The following is a 23,209-nucleotide window of genomic DNA, read 5'->3' as shown; positions in this document are numbered from 1 at the left end:
TACTGTACTGACTGCGACATATTTTTTATTTTGAGCCTGACAAATTTACAATTTGAGTAGTAGGTCGCTCAATTTAAATTAATTGTATTTGTGGGACAAATGTTGCGTCTGTACTTCCATCAGCGGCCGCAGCGCGGCGCTGTTCGGCAGCTCGCCCTCGGTGCGGAATAGGGTTTTGGGGTAACAAAGGTTGCCCTTGGAGATCCGTGACATCCTTTGTTTCGGGAAGTCTGGATGTCAGCCTTGCATGCTGGGTAGTCCCATTATGGACGTCTATTGAAAATATTTATTTTTAAAAAAAAAAGCCATTGAAGAAGCAGGTGTCTGAACAGGGGAGATGAGACTTGTTCACTGGAATCCGGCCTCACTTATTGAAAAAGATATTTAAAAGATGATGAAAAATGTCATTATTTTGACCTGAGCTATGGTTAGAATTAAAAAAAATTAAACCAATCTAAACCCAACAAAATGTGACTGGTGAGGGCAAATGTAAAAGACGCAAACAAACCACATGCATGCTTTGTGTGTGTGAAAGGCAGCCATGCCAAAGGTTCAAAGATGTTTTACAATCATTAGCCAATTATCCTTTTTAGACACTTTGTATCCACACTCCAGATACATCATCAATGAGCAGTCAAAGCTTCATAAGATCAGACGCTCCCAACAGTAGTCAGTGGTGACACCCAGAATCGAACCCGCAACCCCCGGGCTGGGAGTCCGGCGCCCTCACCACTCGACTACCCTCTGCTGGTGGGCGGATCTTTGGGAGCGCTTCCGCCCTGTTCCTTCCTCCTCGCAGGGCCAGTAGCCGGGAATCGCTACCGCTGGACGTGGTTCCTGAAGGGTCCGAGGGGCTACCAGACATGGTGGATTTAGGACCCCGCTACAAGTAAGAACCTCTCCCGGTCTCCGGCGCCTTGGTTTGTTGGTTGCGCGATGCGGAAGGTCGGTACCCGGCGGCTCGCCAGCCAAGGCAACAATGGGACCTTCGATAACCGTCCTTCGGTAACCGCTCGGATCCTCAATTTTCGGAAGGGATTTGACGATTGAATGCAATTCATATCGTATCTTCATTATCACTATATATGAATATAATTTTCGTTTATATACCGTTGTGAGGGGTTGATTCGCGAGTGTGTCTAAGAAGCGGTATTAAAGCCGCGTCCCGACCAACTGACAGCCATGGTCCTCTCGCCGCCATTCTGACGGCGGAAGGCTCGACAGTTAAACCAGCTACACCAAAGACTGTTTAAGACAGTGTATGAGTCTTGTTTGGGCGTTCAACCGGGGGCTGTGCACCGGTGGAAGGGTTTTTCTACGTGTCGTATCGGTGGGGGACGGGCGATCTCCGTTACGTAACCGGAGTAGGAGGCGGGAGGCGAGACCTAGGCGTAACCGGAGGAGGCGGGACCTAGCCTGACCGGGGGAGGCGGGACCGATTTTCCAGCCTGGCTAGTTTCCAGCATTTTCAGATTCAGCAGCACAGCAGCAGCTCGTGTCGACACAGATCTGGGACTTTACGGACAGGACAGGCACCCTAGGATATCAGTTTGCGTTGCTTTCGCCGTGCTTTGGTAAGATAACCTCCCTCTATTCTCCCCGTAGGACGGTAGACACTGCGTGGCGCTCCGTGGAGACTATTGTCATCGCTGACCGTGGAGTTAACACGTGTGTGTTCGGGATAAGAGTCGAGTGGAGGTGGGAGTACCTTCCAGATCTTTCTGGACCCCCCCTGACTGGTCGTGGTTGCCTAGGTGACGGGGCTCTGGGCCGTGTCGATCACTAGCAACTCTTATTCTCTTAATTACATGATGGGGGGCGGCTGTCCCACAAAGGGACCACACTTATCACACCGCCGAGAAGTGTTGGGATTCCTAGAGGGTCGTTAGTGTGTTTACGTGTGTCATTGTGTGTGTTTGTGTCATTTAGTGTATGTATGTGTGAATGTTTGTTGGTTTGTGTGTCTGTTAGTGCGTGTGTCGGTTACTGCGTATGTGTGTGTGTGTGTTGGTATTTGGTACGTACGTGTGTTGGTCAGTGTGTGCGTGTGTTGATTGTGTAGTACCAGGGGACGCTCTGACCACGGACACGTGGTCAGAGCCGTGGTTCCAACATGTGGCTGTTGTAAACATCACGTTTACGGGTCCTCTAGTTTGGACCGATAGCCTGTCGGACCCTAAACGTGAAAGCAAGAAAGAAAAGATGAGTTTAGCGACGGATTGCGACTTTCATATAAATAACGATGATGTATTTTATATCACGTGAATTATGCATTTGCGTGGAGTTTCCAGGCTGTCATACATAAGTGCTTATTTTATTACGCCCACGACGCCTTTTTCATAATAAAGGTCAGTTCAGTTGAACCCCACGCACACGCACGAAAGCACACGCACACCCACACACCTTTCACCTGCGTATGTGTTTAAGCTTCCCTTTGTGGGGGGTGTGTGTGTGTGTGTCAGTGTCAGAGAAGTTCTGTGTCAGAGATGAAGGTGTGTGTGGGAGTTTGGCGTGCTTGGGATGTTAATGATAGTCTTGTAATGAGTACAATGACAGGAATGTATTGAACGTCAGGTAGGGGAGGTTGTGTGGTTTGGTACGGATTAAGCATGTCCTCCATGTGTTGCATTGTGTGTCGCTGTGCTTGTATCTGTGGTTTACTGCTTGCTGTTCACAATACATGTAGGCTGTTGATGCTAGCATCATTTATCAAGAGCCACGTCTTATGGTGGCGTTGTGTGTGTGTGTGTCTTTTTATGGGTTATACTTATTTATGACTTAGCCGAACATAAAATGTGTCCTCAGTTCCATTAATGTATAATATCGCCGAGATATGAATATTAATGGCGCCTTGTGTTTATTTATGTTTAATATTCTAAAACAGTCATAAGGAGTTGAGACCCCTTTGTTTGGAGAGGGTGGAGGGGGGGGGGGATTGTCTGGAGGTACAAGATAACCCCCAAGATGACAGGGTGAAGTCCACACACACACACACACACACACACACACACACACACTATGGTCTAGTTACTCCTGGCCATCTGCTCTATATGTAACTGTCCAATTAAAGAGACGAACTCTGACCCCAACTGTCCACATTTGTACAGTACACACACTCAAGTACACACACACACAGACGATGTATACTGACCTACTCCTAAAGTGTTTTCATTGGTTCTCAACACCGTGACCTTCTGTCTCCGCAGGCCGTGAGCTGATTGGTCGGCTCCGTGTCGGTCGACGCCCACCTCGTCTCTCGTGTGAGGAGGATACCAGCAGGGGTCTACCATGTTGGTTTGACCCCCCCCCCCCATTCCCCACACAGCGAGTCAGTACCCCCAGCTCCAGGACCCCCCCCCACCCCCTTCGTCGGACCGTCACCATGGCGCAACTGGACCCCGCCCGCCCCTTGGTTTCCCAGAACCGCGAGCTGGTGCTGTTCTACATCACGCACAAGCTGGCCCAGAAGAACTTCCCCCTCAACCACCTCACACTGGCGGCCACGCCCCCAAACCGGACTGAGGCGGGCGGGGCCGCACCGGGCCCCGCCCGCGTCCCCGCGCCGCACGCCAACGGCACGCCGAACGGCACCACCACCGCCGCCGCCACGCCCCCCCCATCGCCCCCGCCCGCCGCGTCTCCGCCCCGGCGCCAGTCGTCCGCGGAGACGGTCGCCATGGCGGCGGTGAAGGAGGCGCTGCGGGACACGGCGGGCGAGTTCGAGCTGCGCTTCACGCGGGCCTTCAGCGACCTCTCCTCCCAGCTGCACATCACGCCGGCCACCGCCTACCAGAGCTTCGAGAGCGTCATGGACGAGGTGTTCCGCGACGGCGTCAACTGGGGCCGCGTGGTGGGCCTGTTTGCCTTCGGCGGCGCCCTGTGCGTGGAGTGCGTGGAGAAGGAGATGAGCTCCCTGGTTGGGCGCATCGCCGAGTGGATGACGGTGTACCTGGACGTGCACATCCAGCCCTGGATCCAGGCGCAGGGGGGATGGGTGAGTGTCATCGATCACGTACAAACAGAGCTCACGCAGAGAGCCGTGCGGCCGGGGAGATGAACTGGCTTTACTGGTCCGTACGCATCAGTGCGGCGCTCGCTGTGGCTCTGTGACTCTCGCTCTCGGCCTCTGTATCTGTATCTCTATCTATGTCTCACTGTGCCCTCACTCTGTGTCTCTGTATCTATGTCTCACTCTCTGGATCTCTCACTCTGTCTCTGGATCTCTATCTATATCTCACTGTGCCCTCACTCTGTGTCTCTGTATCTATGTCTCACTCTCTGGATCTCTCACTCTGTCTCTGGATCTCTATCCCATTCTCTCTCTCTGTATCTCTCACTCTGTCTCTCTGTCTCTCACCCTCTTTCTCTGGATCTCTGCGTCTTTTTCTCTGTCTATACGTCTGTCTTTCTCTCATTTCAAATTCAAATTCAATTCAAAGGGCTTTACCGGTTCGGGAAACAGAAATGACCAAAGGTCAAATAAGCTGTTCAAACATAAGACATTTAAATAGTCATAAACCCATCAATAAAAAATCAATAACTAGACTTGAAAAGGCGGTTCAATATAGCAGGAAGAGCATCCTGCCTGGGCATGCCTACGGCAGATAGTGTGGGTCTGTGTATTTATGTGTGTGTCTCCGTGCGTTTATATATAGGTATTTATATGCGTGCGTCTGTCTATATATCTGTATGCCTGTGTCTATGTCTATATGTGTGTGTCTGTCTATCCATATGTGTGCATTGAGGTCAATTCCTTTGTGACGTTGGGGGAGCAGGGAGGGGAGGGGCTGTTTATGTCGGCCTGGGTCGGAGGTCGATCCTGTCCTCTGATTGGACTAGGCTATCAGAGGGCCAGCCCCTATTGGTCACAGGACAGCAGCAGTGTTGTTTTCCATCGTGGGGCTGACATGGAGGGTTGTGTTTGACTGCAATGCGTACCCCACTCCGAGACCCAAGATGGCGGACAGATTATAACATATTCTATCTTATAATATGCAGATGATCCCTCCGGTTGGGAAAAGGTTGATATCTTCACAGCGTGGTTGACGGCGCCAGCGTCAGGGTATGACTGTGTGTGTGTGAATGTGATCATGAATGTGTGTGTGAATGCTCTGATGCTCTTATTATAGAGCATACGCCTCAAATCTAGGATCGACTTTTTCCTCGCTTCATATTTGCTTTCAAGCCACTCATGTTGCTTGAGGCGGGTATGCAAGCAGATAATTGGCCATTAACTAAATCGAGTCCAGCTCCGCCCATTAAAGTTGTAGCATCAGCAAAGCGTCATTTCCATGCAGTCCATTTACCATATATAGTTCATGGTACAGTCCACCACTATGAGCACATCGGCCTCAAACCACTTCTGTTCTCAGAAGGCGCGGGCCCCTAACGGGTTCCCAGAAACACGAGCACACTGACGCGGCTGGGCTGGGCTGTCGGTAGCACCTATTAGATCATGGGAAATATATGAAGTCATCACACTGAATTACCTAGGCAACGCACACACACACACAACAAACTAGGGCTCGGCTATTAATCTAATTTTGGCGTCAAACGATTACAAAATTAACATAATTTTTTATTTAATGTCTTATAGAAAGGGCAGAACAGCTGGATACATATCTGTATATTATTTAGATTGGAAAGTTTCCCTTTTGACCTTTTTGTGTATTTCTTTAAGGCGAAATTTCAAAGTTCTCAGTTAGAACGTTTTTTTTGGGAGAGTCATGCTGAATAAAAACAACATGTTTTCAAACTCAAAAATAATCGTTTGAATAATCGTGAATTCGTGATTTCAATATTGACCAAAATAATTGTGATTATGATTTTTTTTTTCCATAATCGAGCAGTCCTACAACAAACACTCCATCACTAAGCATCACACATTTCACATTTCGTCGGATGGAAGGTGTATTGGTGGATATATTGAGTGACCCTTGTCTAGGTCAAACCTGTACAACTTAATCAGGGATCCAGCAGTCCTACTGTGTTACAGCAGAACTCCTGATCCAGCAGTCCTATTATCATGTTACAGCAGAACCTCTGATCCAGCTGTACCACTGTGTTTTAGAAGAACTCTTGAAGGGAGATTAAGTGTCGTTCTAGTTTCTCTACAGTGGCCAGTGTTGCTGTTGTTGCTCGCTGTAAATAGCCATTTTCCAAGCAAATATAAAGCAAAAGCAAATCAATCCTTGATTTGAGGTGCTATCAAGTCTTTAGGTCATTCGTCCAAAGGCTGATCTGCGAGACTAGTACACCCTAGACCAGCCCACCTCCGTTTGGACCAGAGATGACTTGTGGAACCTTTTAGTCATAGAAGGTTGACCCTCCCAAGAGTGGAGTTTCATTCATGCTTTTTAAAGGACGCCGTGTCCTCTTGAATGGCAACCCTGTGCTTTCTAAGGTTGCGTGATTCGGATCGTTGGTTCAAGTGACTCAACTACGAAAGCGTTCCGCTTTCGCTGTTGGAGACATGCCCGGCGGGTGAATGGAGAAATGCCTGCCGGATGTCCCCTGTCACTCACTTCTCCCTCGGTCGCCCGCGGCCTCGCTCACTTCCTCTCCTCGTCGGCCCCCCATCTGTCTTGTTGCGGTTGTAATTGTCTCTGTTGGCCCAGGGCCCAGAAGGCTCAGGGTCGAGAGTGCCGTCATACTGGCTTTTCCGATCTGCTTTTTTTGGACTGGCTTTTCCGATCTATTTTTCGGACCGATCAATGGGCGGACTTTTCTTGCCGACCTTTCTAACCATATGGTGAGGTCGTACGTTCCTTCGGTCTCGAAGAAGACCGACTTGTCGGACTGATGATTGGGCCGACTTTCAAAGCGACTTTTTTTACCCAATGACGAGGTCGTAGGCTCCTTCAGTCCTGATGGAGCCTACGACCTCGTCATTGGGTTAGAAAAGTCCGTCCATGTGATGTAGTGAACAAGAACCCGGAACGGGTTTTCGGGAGAGCCGGTCTGGTCCAATTTTCGCTCCGGCTCCCCGTTTTTAACCCGGATGGAATATGACACGTTAGAAATGACTGGGTCGTTTAATGGGTGCCCAGCGTCTTGTTATTGGGGTGTTGCATTGATGTATAAATACAGCTGTCGTGGGACACGCACGCACACACGCGCGCACGGACACACACACACACTACGAGCAGCACATCCACGCTGAAGGTGAATCCAGACATCGATATGTAACACTACGTGTCACCTGAAGTGACACAGCCACTCTGCCTTCGGTGGAGACACTGTCTTTCTGGTCCTGGAGGTTGTTTTTACGTTTCCCCCTATAGAGGCGAACTGTAGTTCCCGACCGTGGAAACGGGCCTTTCCCAAAGTAGTCCATTGTGTGTTTGTTTGGTCTGCAGAGATGGATGTGTTTGTGGCCGTGAAGGGCGTTCAGTTTGTCGCCCCACAGACACCCTGTTGGTGGCGCAGCCGTGTCTCGGTGTTACAGTGGGGTTTGAGACGTGCTTAAATTCGTGCTCGTCGTCAATGTAGAACGACGTTACACTGCAGTAACGGCTGGACAAAATACCGGACATTGGGGCAAACCGCAATCCCAGCCATTCATAAACGAGGCATTCCATTAAGGTTTCGAATTCAAGTAATGGCAATCGGTGGATTGCGATTGTGAATGTGTGTCTGAACAGAGCGGGTTTCTCCTTGTCAATGGTTGTGTGACTCCGCTATCTTATCTCAGTTTAATTTGTAAGAAGTTATCCGAGCCAGTCATCCAAGCTTTGATTGTGCAGTGAAGCACTTTTTCTGACCTTTGGATGCGAGTGGGCGGCATGCGTGGCAAAGATAGAATAGTAACCAAGTAGGGTAGCAGAAGGCCATGGTTAGCTGGTTAGCCCGCTAACCGGTGGCTGGGATACCACCCCCCAACCCCCCCAGGTTTACGATAAAGGCACACGCATGTTTTTCCCTTGTGGTTTTTAAAACATTCATCTGTCGCCTTGTTCTCTCGCTATGTCCCGCTGTGGCATTCTGCATCATCATTACTTTCTGCCTCTGTTCTGTACCTCTTTCTGTCTCAGTCTCTGACACTCTACCGCTCTCGCTCTCGCTCTCTGTCTCTGACACTCTACCGCTCTCGCTCTCGCTCTCGCTCTCGCTCTCGCTCTCGCTCTCTGTCTCTGTCACTCTACCGCTCTGGCGCTCGCTCTCGGTCTCTCTCTCTCTCTGTCTGCAAATGAGGACAGAGTTCCACCTCAATCTGCCTCTCCTCTTCCCATCACCTCCTCTTGCACTCCACCCCCTCCTCTTCCTCGCCCAACCTCCTCCTCCTCCTCTTCTCCCCCATCCCCGTCTCCTCCTCCGCCCCTCCTCCCCCAGCTCCCCCTAACCTCCTCCTGGTTGTTGTAGTCTCCCCCCAACAATTGATGTAGTCTTCCTATTCCCTCTTAGTCTCTCCTCCTCACCCCTCCTGGTGGGGGTAGTCTCCTCTCCTCCTCACCCCTCCTGGTGGGGGTAGCCTCCTCTCCTCCTCACCCCTCCTGGTGGGGGTAGCCTCCTCTCCTCCTCACCCCTCCTGGTGGGGGTAGCCTCCTCTCCTCCTCACCCCTCCTGGTGGGGGTAGTCTCCTCTCCTCCTCACCCCTCCTGGTGGGGGTAGTCTCCCCTCCTCCTCACCCCTCCTGGTGGGGGTAGTCTCTCCTTCTCCTCACCCCTCCTGGTGGAGGTAGTCTCCTCTCCTCCTCACCCCTCCTGGTGGGGGTAGTCTCCCCTCCTCCTCACCCCTCCTGGTGGAGGTAGTCTCCTCTCCTCCTCACCCCTCCTGGTGGGGGTAGTCTCCCCTCCTCCTCACCCCTCCTGGTGGAGGTAGTCTCCCCTCCTCCTCACCCCACCTGGTGGAGGTAGTCTCCCCTCCTCCTCACCCCTCCTGGTGGAGGTAGTCTCCCCTCCTCCTCACCCCTCCTGGTGGAGGTAGTCTCCCCTCCTCCTCACCCCTCCCGGTGGGTGTAGCCTTCCCCCAGGCGTCCCCCCCCCCTCTCAGTGTGTGATATTGCGGACGCTGGATCTCATATCGGGCGTAACGAGGGTTCCGGGGACAAGGAGACGCAGGAGCCACCTAATAACGCTGTTCAATGTTATCTCCCCCCCTCTCCCCCTCTCCTCTCTCCCCCCCGCCCGCCCGCCCCCAGCAGCGATGGAGGTGATTACTCTTTAGAGATTGAGGCGCTGGAATAGCGGGTGGGGGTGGGGGGGGGATGTTAGCAGGGTTATTACCAATTACAGATGAATGATGTCCCGACACGCCGCCGGAGTCCCTGTGTTTTCCGTCTTCCTCTTCTCTTCTTTATTCTGGCGCGGACCTCATAAAGACTGAACCTCGTTTAGAGACTTGGATGGTACGGGTACGGGGGGGGGGGGGGGGGGGAGCAGGTTAGATTGCAGCCTTAAATACGATAACGTGTGTGTGTGTGTGTGTGTGTGTGTGTGTGTGTGTGTGTGCGCTCCCAGACGGCAGCTACAGTTGGCGGTTGGAGCGACCAGACTTGTTGTGATGGGGGAGGGGTGGAGGGGTGGAGGGGGGGAGGGGGGGAGGGGGGGAGGGGAAAACACCTGAGCTCCCCGCTCCCCTTATTTACTCATCAGCTAATTGGGAATCTCACACACACACACACACACACAGATACACACTCTCTCTGGGTCTCTCTCCCTCTCTCTGGGTCTCTCTCTCTCCCTCTCTCTGGGTCTCTCTGTCCCTCTCTCTGGGTCTCTCTCTCTGGCTCTCTCACTCTCTCTCTGGGTCTCTCTCCCTCTCTCTGGGTCTCTCTCTCCTTCTCTCTTGGTCTCTCTCTCCCTCTCTCTCTGGGTCTCTCTGTCCCTCTCTCTGGGTCTCTCTCACTCTCTCTCTGGGTCTCTCTCTCTCCCTCTCTCTGGGTCTCTCTCTCTCTCCCTCTCTCTAGCTCTCTCACTCTCTCTCTGGCTCTCTCACTCTCTCTCTGGGTCTCTCTCTCCCTCTCTCTGGGTCTCTCTCTCCCTCTCTCTGGGTCTCTCTCTCCCTCTCTCTGGCTCTCTCACTCTCTCTGGCTCTCTCACTCTCTCTCTGGGTCTCTCTCTCCCTCTCTGGGTCTCTCTCTCTCCCTCTCTCTGGGTCTCTCTCTCCCTCTCTGGGTCTCTCTCTCCCTCTCTGGGTCTCTCTCTCCCTCTCTCTGGGTCTCTCTCCCTCTCTCTGGGTCTCTCTCCCTCTCTCTGGGTCTCTCTCTCCTTCTCTCTGGGTCTCTCTCTCCCTCTCTCTCTGGGTCTCTCTCACTCTCTCTCTGGGTCTCTCTCACTCTCTCTCTGGGTCTCTCTCCGTCTCTCTGGGTCTCTCTCCCTCTCTCTGGGTCTCTCTCCGTCTCTCTGGGTCTCTCTCCCTCTCTCTGGGTCTCTCTCCGTCTCTCTGGGTCTCTCTCCCTCTCTCTGGGTCTCTCTCCCTCTCTCTGGGTCTCTCTCTCCTTCTCTCTGGGTCTCTCTCTCCCTCTCTCTCTGGGTCTCTCTCACTCTCTCTCTGGGTCTCTCTCTCTCCCTCTCTCTGGGTCTCTCTCCCTCTCTCTGGGTCTCTCTCTCTCTCCCTCTCTCTAGCTCTCTCACTCTCTCTCTCTCTCTCTCTCTCTCTCTGGGTCTCTCTCTCTCTCCCTCTCTCTGGGCCTCTATCTAGCTCTCTCCCTCTCTCTGGGTCTCTCTCTCCCTCTCTCTGGGTCTCTCTCTGGCTCTCTCACTCTCTCTCTGGGTCTCTCTCTCACTCTCTCTCTGGGTCTCTCTCTCCCTCTCTCTGGCTCTCTCTCTCCCTCTCTCTGGCTCTCTCACTCTCTCTCTGGGTCTCTCTCTCCCTCTCTCTGGCTCTCTCACTCTCTCTCTGGGTCTCTCTCTCCCTCTCTGGCTCTCTCACTCTCTCTCTGGGTCTCTCACTCCCTCTCTCTGGGTCTCTCTCTCCCTCTCTGGCTCTCTCACTCTCTCTCTGGGTCTCTCTCTCCCTCTCTCTGGGTCTCTCTCTCCCTCTCTCTGGCTCTCTCACTCTCTCTGGCTCTCTCACTCTCTCTCTGGGTCTCTCTCTCCCTCTCTGGGTCTCTCTCTCCCTCTCTCTGGGTCTCTCTCTCCCTCTCTGGGTCTCTCTCTCCCTCTCTCTGGGTCTCTCTCTCCCTCTCTGGGTCTCTCTCTCCCTCTCTCTGGGTCTCTCTCTCCCTCTCTGGCTCTCTCACTCTCTCTCTGGGTCTCTCTCTCCCTCTCTGGGTCTCTCTCTCCCTCTCTCTGGGTCTCTCTCTCCCTCTCTGGGTCTCTCTCTCCCTCTCTCTGGGTCTCTCTCTCCCTCTCTGGGTCTCTCTCTCCCTCTCTCTGGGTCTCTCTCTCCCTCTCTGGGTCTCTCTCTCCCTCTCTCTGGGTCTCTCTCTCTCCCTCTCTGGCTCTCTCTCTCCCTCTCTGGCTCTCACTCTCTCTCTGGGTCTCTCTCTCCCTCTCTCTGGGTCTCTATCTCCCTCTCTCTCATTAACATGCTGGTAGGGTATGCGGTTAAATCCTGACCTGTCTGTCAAGGCTCAGGTCCAATAGGAATCAATTCCCCGTGGAGCAATTCAGCCCGCCCCCCTCCATCCATCTCTCTCTCTTCCTCCTTCAACCCCCCCCCCCCCCCCCCCCCCCGGATCCATTTGTCACCCTTTCCTTTTTCTGCTTTCATTAATCTCTCTCTCTCTCCCTGTCTCCTCCTCTCTCTCTCTCTCTCTCTCTCTCTCTCTGGCTCTTTGTCTCTCTGTCTCTCTGCCGCTCTCTTTCTCTGTCTCTTCCTCATTCCTTCTGTTTCTCTTTCTCTGTTTCTCTGCCTCTGTTTCTCTGTCTCCTTCTCTGTCTCTCTGCCTCTGTTTCTCTGTCTCCTTCTCTGTTTCTCTGCCTCTGTTTCTCTGTCTCCTTCTCTGTCTCTCTGCCTCTGTTTCTCTGTCTCCTCCTCTGTTTCTCTGCCTCTGTTTCTCTGTCTCCTTCTCTGTCTCTCTGCCTCTGTTTCTCTGTCTCCTTCTCTGTCTCTCTGCCTCTGTTTCTCTGTCTCCTCCTCTGTTTCTCTGCCTCTGTTTCTCTGTCTCCTTCTCTGTCTCTCTGCCTCTGTTTCTCTGTCTCCTTCTCTGTCTCTCTGCCTCTGTTTCTCTGTCTCTTTCCTTCTCTGCCTCTGTGTCTCTGTCTCACTGTCTCTGTCTCTGACACCCAGACAGACATGATGGATAGAGAGAGAGAGTCGCCCCATCAGTCCTCTCTCCTCTAGCCTGAGTCTCTCCCCCCCCTGGCTCGGGGGGGGGGGGGGAGGCACGGCACATGTCTCTTCTCCCATCCCCCCTCTTGCCCTTATCAATGGCTTACGATCAATCAATAAACGCTTTCTCCTGCCATGGGTACCATCGATTATCCTCTTCATCATCGTCTTCCTCTCTCCTTCTTCTTTCTCACTCCACCTCTCTTCCTCATCTCCACCTCCCTCTCCTCCTCATCTCCTCCCTCTCCTCATCTCCTCCTCCCTCTCCTCCTCATCTCCTCCTCATCTCCCCCATGTCCTCCTCAACTCCTCCTCCCTCTCCTCATCTCCTCCATCTCCTCCTCCCTCTCCTCCTCATCTCCACTTCCCCCTTGTCCTCCTGTCTCCAGTCATGACTCCTCCCACTCGCAGCTCCCTGCCTTCCCAGGCGACCAATGGGCATGCAGCTCTGTGTCGCTGTGTTTGTGTTGAGAATCCTTTGTCTGGGCGCCGGACCTTCGTTACCTTTTTGTTTTCGTTGTAGGTTGAAGGCTCGTGACGGACTGAGCGCGCTCAGTTAATGGGCTGGCGTGCGTGTGATGCATTGTGGGTCGTAACCTTTCGTTCTGCAGTGGCGAGCAGTGAGGGAGGGAGGGGAGGGGGGGGTGAGACGAGCAGGCTAGCCATATGACCACCGATAACAAAGGACTGCACACACAATTAAACGTACACACACATTGCACGCACACACTCACGCATACACGCACACGCATAATAATTGTAATTCAGTGTCCAGCCACACCTGGTGTTTTATGCAGGATTAAAACCCTCGTTGAGCAGTAAAGTCAACACCATGAAATGGACACGATCGCCCAGACTTTATCTCATTTGCTGTTCTGCGCTAATACAAACAGACACTCAAAAACACCCGCGTCTATGTTTACCATCAATGGAGATCAATGATGTGGCTTTTGTGGGTGCTTCACCACTAAGTGCTTTGTGTGTGATGCTAACTGGGTTTATGGGGAACACCATGCTAGATGTCTTTATGAGCTACCATTAAGCCAACTGGTTCATTGGGACTGAGACCACTATGCTACCTGGATTTATAGGGACTGGTGTAGAAACACTAGCGGGCCTCATGGAGATTTATCCAGCAACGCTTGGTGTGTGTGTGTCTGTGTGTCTGTGTGTGTGTGTCAGTGTCAGAAGGATGACAGCCAACAGATGATTCTGTCGCCTCTGGTTCCGCAAGGACCACTCCCACTGACGAGCTGCGTCTCTGTGCCCTAATAAAACCCCACTCTGTGACAGCGACTCTGACGGTTTACTCTAGCTCTGCTGATGGATTCGACACACACACATACGCACGCACGCACGCACGCACGCACGCACACTGACGCACCCCTCTGGCGATGGCTAGCCGTCTGGCAGGAGGCAGTGTAGAGCATCACCAGAGCCCAGGTGACGGAGGCTTCAGCTGTGTGACTCAGCATGATGTCCATCTGTCCCCCAGGTGAGGCTGCGGTGTGTGTGTGTGTGTGTGTCTGTGTGTCTGTCTGTGTGGTCTACCACGTGTGTGTGGTTGTGTTTCCCCCGTCGAGACGACATGAAAACCCCTCCTCTCCATGAACTGCATCATTCTATTTTCCTCCCTCTCTCTCTTCCACCCCCGCCTTTTCCCTTATTATTACCATGTTCTCCCTCTCGCTCTCTCTCCCTCTCAGTCCCTCTCACCTCCCTGTTGTCTTCCACTCCGTCTCTCGCCCTCCCTCACTCCTCTCGCTCCCTTTCAGTCCCTCTCACCTCCCTCTCTCATCAATCTCTCCCTTCTTTGCTCCAGTCTCTTTCGCTCTTATTGAAGTTAAGGTAGAAGTTAAGGTAAGGTATAAGTTAATGTAGGGTATAAATTAAGTTAAGGTAGAAGATAAGTTAAGGTAAGCAGCAAGTAAAGGTCAGTAGTCGAAGTATACAAAAACAGAAGATATATTTTTTTTTATGTTTCTCAAATTCAATTTAAACTACAAAATAATATACAGAATACATGTCTCTATACCCTCCTAGTATTAAAAGTGAAGCTATAATCCAGATCTGGGAAATCTTTGCCGGATATCCAGTGAGGTAATGTGCAGGATTAGAGTGAGTAAGTCTGCTTCCAGGAACTTGGATTGGATCAGTGGATGAGATGAGATCTGGATGATGATGATGTTGAGGCTGACTTCCAATCAGTCAAATCACCCTGACCCTGCGATGCAGTTCGTTATTCACACAGACACAACACACACTCACACAACACACGCACCCCTTGTGATCTTTGAGTGGTCTTCCCTCGGGATGACATCATTGCCCTGGGATGATATCACTTTGGGGGCCAAAGGTTTTCAGAAGTTTCAACACACACACACGCACACACACACACTCAGTGACCCCCCCCCCCTTCCTCCCGGTCTGATGCTAGTGACTGTCGGACCCCTCGATCACGCTGTGTTGTGTAATGGATTGATGTCTTGTGTTGATCCGGCGATGCGTGTGTGTGTTTGCTCATGGGTCTCTGGCACTAGTCCGGGTCTGGGTCGACTGCCCCGGGCAGCTGGCCAGGGGGGGGGCCAGCGAGAGACTGCAGCCGCCGGCCTGCCGGGCGGGAACGCTATCTGATAGAAACGACAACAAACACCAACTGTATCTGTGGAGCACTTTAAAAACACAGTTGACTGAGTGTTTTAACAAGCAACAGTCTCACACACACACACACACACAGCGGTCATTTGCCGCCCGGCCCGGGGCCGTAACCGCGGTCACCGGGGGGACCAGCCTGAGTTCCGTTTTCCCCGTTAATCCGCCAGTTCGCTTTCGTTTCCCCCCCTCCTGCATTACCATAGAAACACTGGCGCATTTGCCACTTGTGTGACTCAGCATTCTGTGTGTGTGTGTGCGTGTGTGTGTGTCCTTATTCTGGACCTCACTGGTTCAATGTGGATTGATTCGCTTTCTAAACAATCTCGCACACATGCGCACACACACAGTGCTGCATGGGCACATTTTTGTGTGTACTTGTATTGTGTGTTTGTGTGTGTGTGTGTGTGTGATTGTTGTCAGCATCGTCCAATCAGAAGCCGGAACAGGCCTCTGAGCGTTGTTCTGGAACCGTTGGTGTTTGTTAAAGGCCTAGTTGCTCTCACTCTTGCACCCTTGTACATCACTCCAACTCCTAGGCTAGGCACGCCCGTACACAATCAATCCAACTTCAAGGCTAGGCTGCTTCACTAAGACCACAACCAACCACAAGGCCTTCATAACCATGCAATATGCCGAAGCCGGAAAGGACATGCGCACAGTCGCACGCACTCATCTTATGCAAAACAATCCGTTTTATCATCAACATTCAGTCACTGCAAAAGTCTAAAGACTAGCCTCTTACCATAAGTTAGAATGGACGCAAAGTGTGTGATCGATACAGTCTGGTTTAGCTTTCGCTTGCTATCCGTTTTTAGTATGACTTCTCAACATTACGTCTTTCTTCTGTTAGGCGCACATGGCTAATTTGCACGCATGTGTCTAACCGTTTTACTGTGATGTATTTTGGGTATGTCCAGTCAGACTTCAGCATCGAAGTTGGTTTCGCGCTAGTTGTATTCACTTCCTTACTGTTAGCCAATCATGTGTCTGGCACACATTTCGATACTGCCCCTAAAATCTATTGGCTCTTACGGTTAAAACGAGGTGTCGATCATCTAAATCGACCAATCCCCGGCCAAATTATTAGCCTGCGTAACAGGATGTAGCTCAGGAGAGCTACATCAGGAGAGCTACCTCCGGTAGTGGCCTCTTTACGCAAACATTCGGACGAGTACTGAGAAAAATTAAAAATCAAAAGAAAAATCAAAAACTGTTAAATGTTTGTGATGATCACAGATAATGACATAAAAGTGAAATACATAGTTCAGTACATCAAAACTTCAAATGGCTAAGTAGTCATTACTAAAACCTCTGTAATTTTGCTCTGCTTAACTTTATGATGATCAAACTTTGCAGAGATAATGTTCACACCTTGTGCTATGATTTGATTTCGAATTTAAGCTTCATCAGCATCATTTCAAAGAGATATTCATAGAAGAAGTGATTTTCTTTTTGGGCGGAATTGAAATCTGTCATTCATGCTTGTGTGCCAATTTAATTTACTCTGAGCCAGTGACATAAATACAGATACTTACAAATCTGAACACATTTCACTAGTGTTCCCTTTATAATGACACCACAATTATTCAAATAGACCTTGTAGATGCAGAGATATTCTCTTTTCATTTGGTATGTCATTTTCGAGCAGAAACCTAAAAAATAGGCTGGAGCTTAACAATTAATAGCCTGAGGTGAATAATTGTTATTTAAATATTTTAGTATATACTACACGTGAACGCTCCAAAAATAAACAAGATTACACTTTTAGCCGGGATTTATTTGTTTTTATTAGCGGACATTTTGTGACGAAAACAATATTGAGTTTGAGATGTCAATCATGGGATATTGCCCAATATCCCGAGATAGCGAACCAATCAAATTGCGCCATCTTAGGAGGTTCACGTGTAGCATGTACTAACTATATTTAATATTTATCTATATCTGTATAACCTGCTGAACGCTCTCTTACTGGTCTCTACTCTCAAGGGTCTCAATGCGGCTTTGGTACGTGTCTCCCCAACGTGACGTTGTGCAATGCATTCTGGGGGAATTGAGAATCAATAGCAAACCGCTAAAATAGTACCTACTTTTTCGTATTACAGTCCGTTTTGTGATACCTAACACCATTAAATACCATTAGATAACAGTTTAAATCTTTATTACCAACAAGCAAATTGCACAAATTTGTTGGAAAATGAACCCTGCAACACAGCCTTTAAGGGTAACGGTTTGATGTGGTAACGGTTGAGCAACCTTTCTGGGAGAGCATTGCATCATGGTTATTGGTTAGTAATCACTTCCAGTAAAGTGTGTCACTGTGTGTTTCAGAAGCCTGACCTGGTCCGGATCAATGTGTTCACTAAGAGGCGCAGAGGGAAGGACCCAACGATTGTAATGGTTGAAAAGACACCATCCCTGAAACCGCTGATTGTTGATTTATTAATCAGATACTAAAAACCCAACATCCTGTCTTTTGACTACGTCTCCTTCGGTATTTCCTTTTGCGTAAACCGGCAGAGGAAATCGATTTTAATCTCGGGGCCTAATGATTAAAGGGCGGGGGGGGGGGTCTGTCAACAGGGGGGAGCCATGTGTCTCCGGCCTGATCCGACGACACTGAGACTCTGTGTTCTCTGTTTGCAACACTTCCCGTCCGAGGGTTGAGTCAGGGACCGGCCGGTCACTCCCGAGAGGTGGGGGGGGGGGCTCTGTCAGCTGCTGTCTCTCGTCTCTGTGGCAGTCAGTGTTCTGAGGGGCCTGACTCACAGAGACGCCATCTTGGTTCTAACGGGCCTTATTCACTGAGCCGCCATCTTGGTTCTAACGGGCCTTATTCACTGAGCCGCCATCTTGGTTCTAACGGGCCTTATTCACTGAGCCGCCATCTTGGTTCTAACGGGCCTTATTCACTGAGCCGCCATCTTGGTTCTAACGGGCCTTATTCACTGAGCCGCCATCTTGGTTCTAACGGGCCTTATTCACTGAGCCGCCATCTTGGTTCTAACGGGCCATATTCACTGAGCCGTTACCTTGGTTCTAACGGGCCTCCGTCACTGAGACGCCATCTTGGTTTGAACCGCTAGCTTGCTGGGGGAACTGGATGACGCATTTTGTTTTGCTAGTTGCGTATTTGTGTAGTTATCTTTCAGATAACTTTGTGCGTGCAAGCTTGTTTGTGGCTGTGTGAGCTTCATAGACCGTATCAAGTACAAACCATGAGGTGCATGCTAAATTACCGCCATGTAATGTGTGCGGTGTCTGCTTTGTGCTTTAAGGAGGCCTTGGGGAGAAAACAAACAAACACTGACTTGTTCCAATGATAGCATCTGTTACTTAGCTGGAGTTAAGCTATCGGTAGTTAGCCAGCATGTATACATCTATACAGGCTGTTAAAGCGATCTGCTATAGCGGTAAAGCTAACCGATGTTAGCTAGTTGTGGTAAAGTAATCTATGTTGTTGGGCTAGCTGGCCAGTGTGAGGCTAGTCTGTGTGGTTAGCTGGCCAGTGTTAAGCTAGTCTGCTTAGTTAGCCAGCCAGTGTGAAGCTAGTCTGCGTGGGCTAGCTAGCCAGTGTGAGGCTAGTCTGTATGGTTAGCCAAACAGTGTGAAGCTAGTCTGCGTGGGCTAGCTAGCCAGTGTGAAAATAGTCTGCGTGGGCTAGCGAGGCAGCTGACCTGGAGCGTGACATCACATTCGGTTCGCTCAGTCTGTGCGTCCCCGATTGGTGGGACTGGCTTGGTAACCATGACAACAGACGGGGGCTGCATCATCGAGGAGGATGGAGGGAGCCATAGAGATATTAAAATGATACCAGTCTTATGATGCACATGATGTTGCACTGTGACGGATGAAGTCTGTCCATTCCCTTTGTTATTTAATCAACTTCATGAACCCACTTTTGTCGGAATAGAATCAGAATGGAATGTAAGTTAGGTTTATAATGAGGGACCTTCACGATCTGATGGTGAACGACAAATCGAAGACCACCATAAGCCCCCCTCCATGACAACACGACACGACACAAAGAAAACACAACACAGCATGACCCATCTCAAAGACAACAAATGGTGGTCCTCTCTTGGGGGGGGGGGGGGGGGGCCCAGCCAGGTCGGTCGGCTCCAGGGCCCACCACCCCCAGTAGCATGCCCAGACATGTTCACTGCTCTTGGGCCCGGCCGGTGCACGCCCCCCCCCCCCCCACACCCACATTCTTCCACATCCTGCAGGGAGGGGGGAGCACACCCATTGGTGACACATCTGTGTTGTGTGTGTGTGTTGTGTGATGTGTGTGTTGTGTGTGCTAGTGAGTCATTTATATGTCATGTCATTCAGTAGCGGGTAGGGGTAAGACTGTACAGAGACAGGTCATTGAGGAGCAGGTAGGGGTTGAGACAGTACAGAGACAGGTCATTGAGGAGCAGGTAGGGGTTAGACAGTACAGAGACAGCTCATTAAGGAGCAGGTAGGGGTTAGACAGTACAGAGACAGGTCATTAAGGAGCAGGTAGGGGTTAGACAGTACAGAGACGGGTCATTAAGGAGCAGGTGGGGGTTAGACAGTACAGAGACGGGTCATTAAGGAGCAGGTAGGGGTTAGACAGTACAGAGACGGGTCATTAAGGAGCAGGTAGGGGTTAGACAGTACAGAGACGGGTCATTAAGGAGCAGGTAGGGGTTGGGGGTTAATCTTGCTCTAGAATGCCTATAGGTTAATATATGGACATTGGGGATCTAACTCAGAACCTTTTGGCTGAGAGTCAAACATCCTCACCACTGGTTGTTTATTTCCGTGCGTCATCGGGAACGTACCCGGACCTATGGTAACTATTGTTGAGAAACAGTGTTTCCATAGAAATGTTTTACAGTTGACGTAATCTAATATCAACTTGAAGATTGAACGAAAGTGTTTTAGAATAGCTCTGGCTTCCTTCCTTCTTCGCGCGCTCTCCCCACTGGGCGAGCTGCCAGGTCACCGTGATGCAGTCTTTCTCAACATCCTTTATTCATAAAAGCTGAAGCTTCCTCCTTTGTCTTCTCTGGTGGCCATCGCCCCTGCACTAGACTCTCAGCGCTGACGCTAACAGAGCTGACGCTAACAGAGCTGACGCTAACAGAGCTGACGCTAACCAAGCTAATGATAAACCGAGCTGACGCTAACAGAGCTGCCGCCAACAGAGCTTATTCTAGCTGAGCTCGGGCCCCCACTACAGGGCCGTTTGTGGTCTGGTTCTGTCCTGTGGTGAGCCGTGCATCCCAACAGGCTCCACGTGACCCATGACCCGAGGACCTTACTGACCCGTGGAGACCTCATGAGTCACAGGGCTTGGGTCGGTGTCTGCACTCACGTCCTCCGATTCTCTGTAGATCCGGTCACATGTCGACGCCTCCGGGTCACATGGTTTATGTCCTGGAACACGGACACTGCTGATGAGGTTACTTCCTCTGGAATGTTCCAATCTGCCTCACTGTGGAATGCTGCTCGCTCCACTTCTCTCACTACGCACTGTAAACAAGGAGCTAGATCAGGATTCTTATCCAGATTGAACTTCGCTCTGTTCACACTGTAAACAAGGAGCTAGATCAGGATTCTTATCCAGATTGAACTTCGCTCTGTTCACACTGTACAAGGAGCTGAATCCGGAGTCGGGTCCAGATTTAACTACTCTCTGTTCACACTGTGTGTTCACACTTTGTAAAAGGAGCTGGATTAGGATTCAGATCCAGACTGAACTACTCTCTGTTCACACTTTTTACAAGGAGCTGAATCAGGATTCAGATCCAGGTGGAACAACTCTCCGTTCACACTGGATACAGATCAGGTTCAGTACCAAGTACAGCCATCTCTTTGAGCCACTTCACATGTGGCAGTAGGTCTGACACCTGACCTGGAATTTAACCGATGGTTTCAGTGGTGTTGCATAATATCAGTCGATCCAAAACACCCACGCACAGTCCTGTCTGCTGACACATGATGCCTGGCAACGATAGCAGGTCATGGGGGAGCAGCGTCGGATTCGGGTCCCATGACGAGGAATGTAGAAGGACAGTGGTGGGAATGCATTCTGAGGAGGTTAAGAGAGAGTAGGAGGGAGTGTTTCACAACATGACTCAAGGAATGCTCCTCTGGAATGAGACGCCCACGTTTCCTCAGCAACAAACACACACCCTGTGGACCTCGCTGTTGGTCAGGGTCGGTGCGCTACAAAGAAGGCTTTGTCTGGAGCGCTCTGCGTTGTTTAGCATTAACCGTACTCTAACTGACTAAACACCATTTATACACTCGTATAGGTACAGTGGACTATCGACCAGTTCAATTCCGGGGCGTACGTCGCACGGGTTGGGTCAATACTATTGACCGCGTCTTATGTTATGTCCACTGGCGCCTCCCGGTGGACGCACGGAGAACTCCATGTTATGGTTTCTACCAGGAAGGGGCGGGTTCTATCGTGAACCGCAGCCAACTGGGTCAAAGATTGCAGAGGCTCAAATCTCTTGTTCTTTGCTGGAAGCTATGCAGTGTTTTGATGTGTGTAGAATATGAAAACATGTTTTGAGTGAAGTTCATGTTTCTCGCCATGCGTTTGATGGTAGTTTGGTACTTCCCATGATCAATACAAACTGTCGGGTAATTCCTGTGAGAACTGGGGAGGGTACGGCTGCCCTGTTGCTCGTGGTCTGTCACCATGGTAACCCAAAGATGAGCGAGACTAGACCTTTACAGGGAATCCACCCTGTGTGTGTGTGTGTGTGTTTGTGTGCGTGTTGCTAGCTTTCACATAGTGCATTGGTTTTAAAGGTTGCTCTGTCATTCTGTCGGGTCAGCTTAAAGGGCAATATTGGCATGGGAAATGTACATTTACTCTGAAAAAATTCAGTGAATACATTAACACTATCTAAACCAGGGGTCTGCAACCCTAGAGAGTGGTGTTTTAAGATTGGACATATGTAATTATAAATTGTAAGCCCAGATATAACAACAAAAAAAAACATTTAAAATGTTGATGCGTGATTGTGGACTACCATAGGGAAATAATACAATTCCAGGGCTTCTTGAAATGTTTTTGGTTGCTGTGTCATAATTCAGCTTAATATTTAATATATTGTTGCTTAAGGCACACTCATTAATGAGAAAATGTCAAACTGGCACTGCTTGTTGAAAAGGTTACTGACCCCTGATCTAAACTATGTAAAAATGTATAGACGGAGGAGAATTCTCAATTACAGGGTTACGGGAAAGTGTAAAGATCAGAGTTAAAATTGCCAATTTAAAAGATAGGCGTCATATGAACTCCACTACTCTTTATTATACTCTTAATATATTATTATTATTATTCCAACACCCCTCTTATTCACCTATTGTATGTTGTACGTCCTTGCACTTAAAAATAATACTAGGATAAGATGCTACACAATGCTATCTTTGTTTTAAACACGGAACGGGTTAACATAGCGATTGTTAGAGCGTGGCATTTGGATCTATGAACATCCTTACTGCACCGACAGCGATATGTTGTTGTTTTCTCTTTCTTCTGAAAAATGTACTGATTGTTGCTCGATTTGGATAAAAGCATCCAATTGACCCAAATGTATTTAAATTGACTTTCTCCCTATCTCTCTCCCTCTCTCCCTTCCTCCCTCCCCCTATCTCTCTCTCTCCAGGAGCGTTTCTCCGAGGTGTTTGGGAAGGACGCGGCGGCCGAGAGCCGGCGTTCCCAGGAGAGCTTCAGGAAGTGGTTCCTGGCGGGGATGACCCTGTTCACGGGGGTCGTGGTGGGGTCACTCTTCGCCCAGAAACGCCTCTGAACCCCACGATGAAGATGAAGACCTCCACACCTCCATCTCCTGCACGACATGGTGCAAATGAAGGCTTTTATTTTGGCGTCTCATCCTCGCCACGCCCTCCTCTCTCGCCCGCGCCTTTATTTTGAAGAGCAGTTGACTTTGTTTTGTCCTGCTGTTGATTGGCTCTCATCGTTGCCGCCGTTGCTGTTTGCTGGTGATGTCACATTCGACGGACTAAACCAGGAAGAGGAGGAGCCAACCCAGGAGGAGGAGGAGGGGCTAAATATGAAAGGAGGGGGGGGGGGGGGTTGGCACTAATGGAGGAAGACTAGGAGTTCAGTGAGAAGATGAGGAGTGAGGAAAAGTAGCTGTTTTGGTCATCCTTTCCCGCTTGCAGACCCCCGATGGGCACGATGACCCCGACCCCCTGCTGACACACAGATGGACAGGAAGTGATGTCAGGGCGAGGAGGCAGGAAGTGATGTCAGGGGGAGGAGGGAGGGAGGGAGGAGGAGGAGGAGGAGGAGGAGGAGGGGGGAACGATTCCCTGTCGTTGA

At 50.4% G+C, this 23,209-nt stretch overlaps 1 protein-coding gene across 2 annotated transcripts; it reads left to right on the top strand.

Moving 5' to 3' along the window:
* Window positions 1-643: 643 nt before the first annotated feature.
* On the top strand, window positions 644-23,165 carry bcl2l1 (BCL2 like 1). 2 transcript variants are annotated; one of them, XM_056595077.1, is made up of 3 exons: window positions 644-889; window positions 3,207-3,994; window positions 22,530-23,165. In XM_056595077.1, the coding sequence occupies exons 2-3, from the start codon at window positions 3,383-3,385 to the stop codon at window positions 22,671-22,673; spliced, it is 756 nt and encodes a 251-aa protein (XP_056451052.1). In that variant the 5' UTR covers window positions 644-889; window positions 3,207-3,382; the 3' UTR covers window positions 22,674-23,165. The 2 variants fall into 2 exon arrangements, with proteins under 2 accessions (XP_056451052.1, XP_056451042.1); XM_056595067.1 differs by lacking the exon at window positions 644-889 and adding an exon at window positions 1,393-1,574.
* Window positions 23,166-23,209: the final 44 nt, after the last annotated feature.

The sequence above is a fragment of the Gadus chalcogrammus genome, chromosome 1 (assembly GCF_026213295.1).
Source record: "Gadus chalcogrammus isolate NIFS_2021 chromosome 1, NIFS_Gcha_1.0, whole genome shotgun sequence".
Lineage (NCBI taxonomy): Eukaryota > Metazoa > Chordata > Actinopteri > Gadiformes > Gadidae > Gadus > Gadus chalcogrammus.
This window is presented reverse-complemented; position numbering and strand designations above follow the sequence as displayed.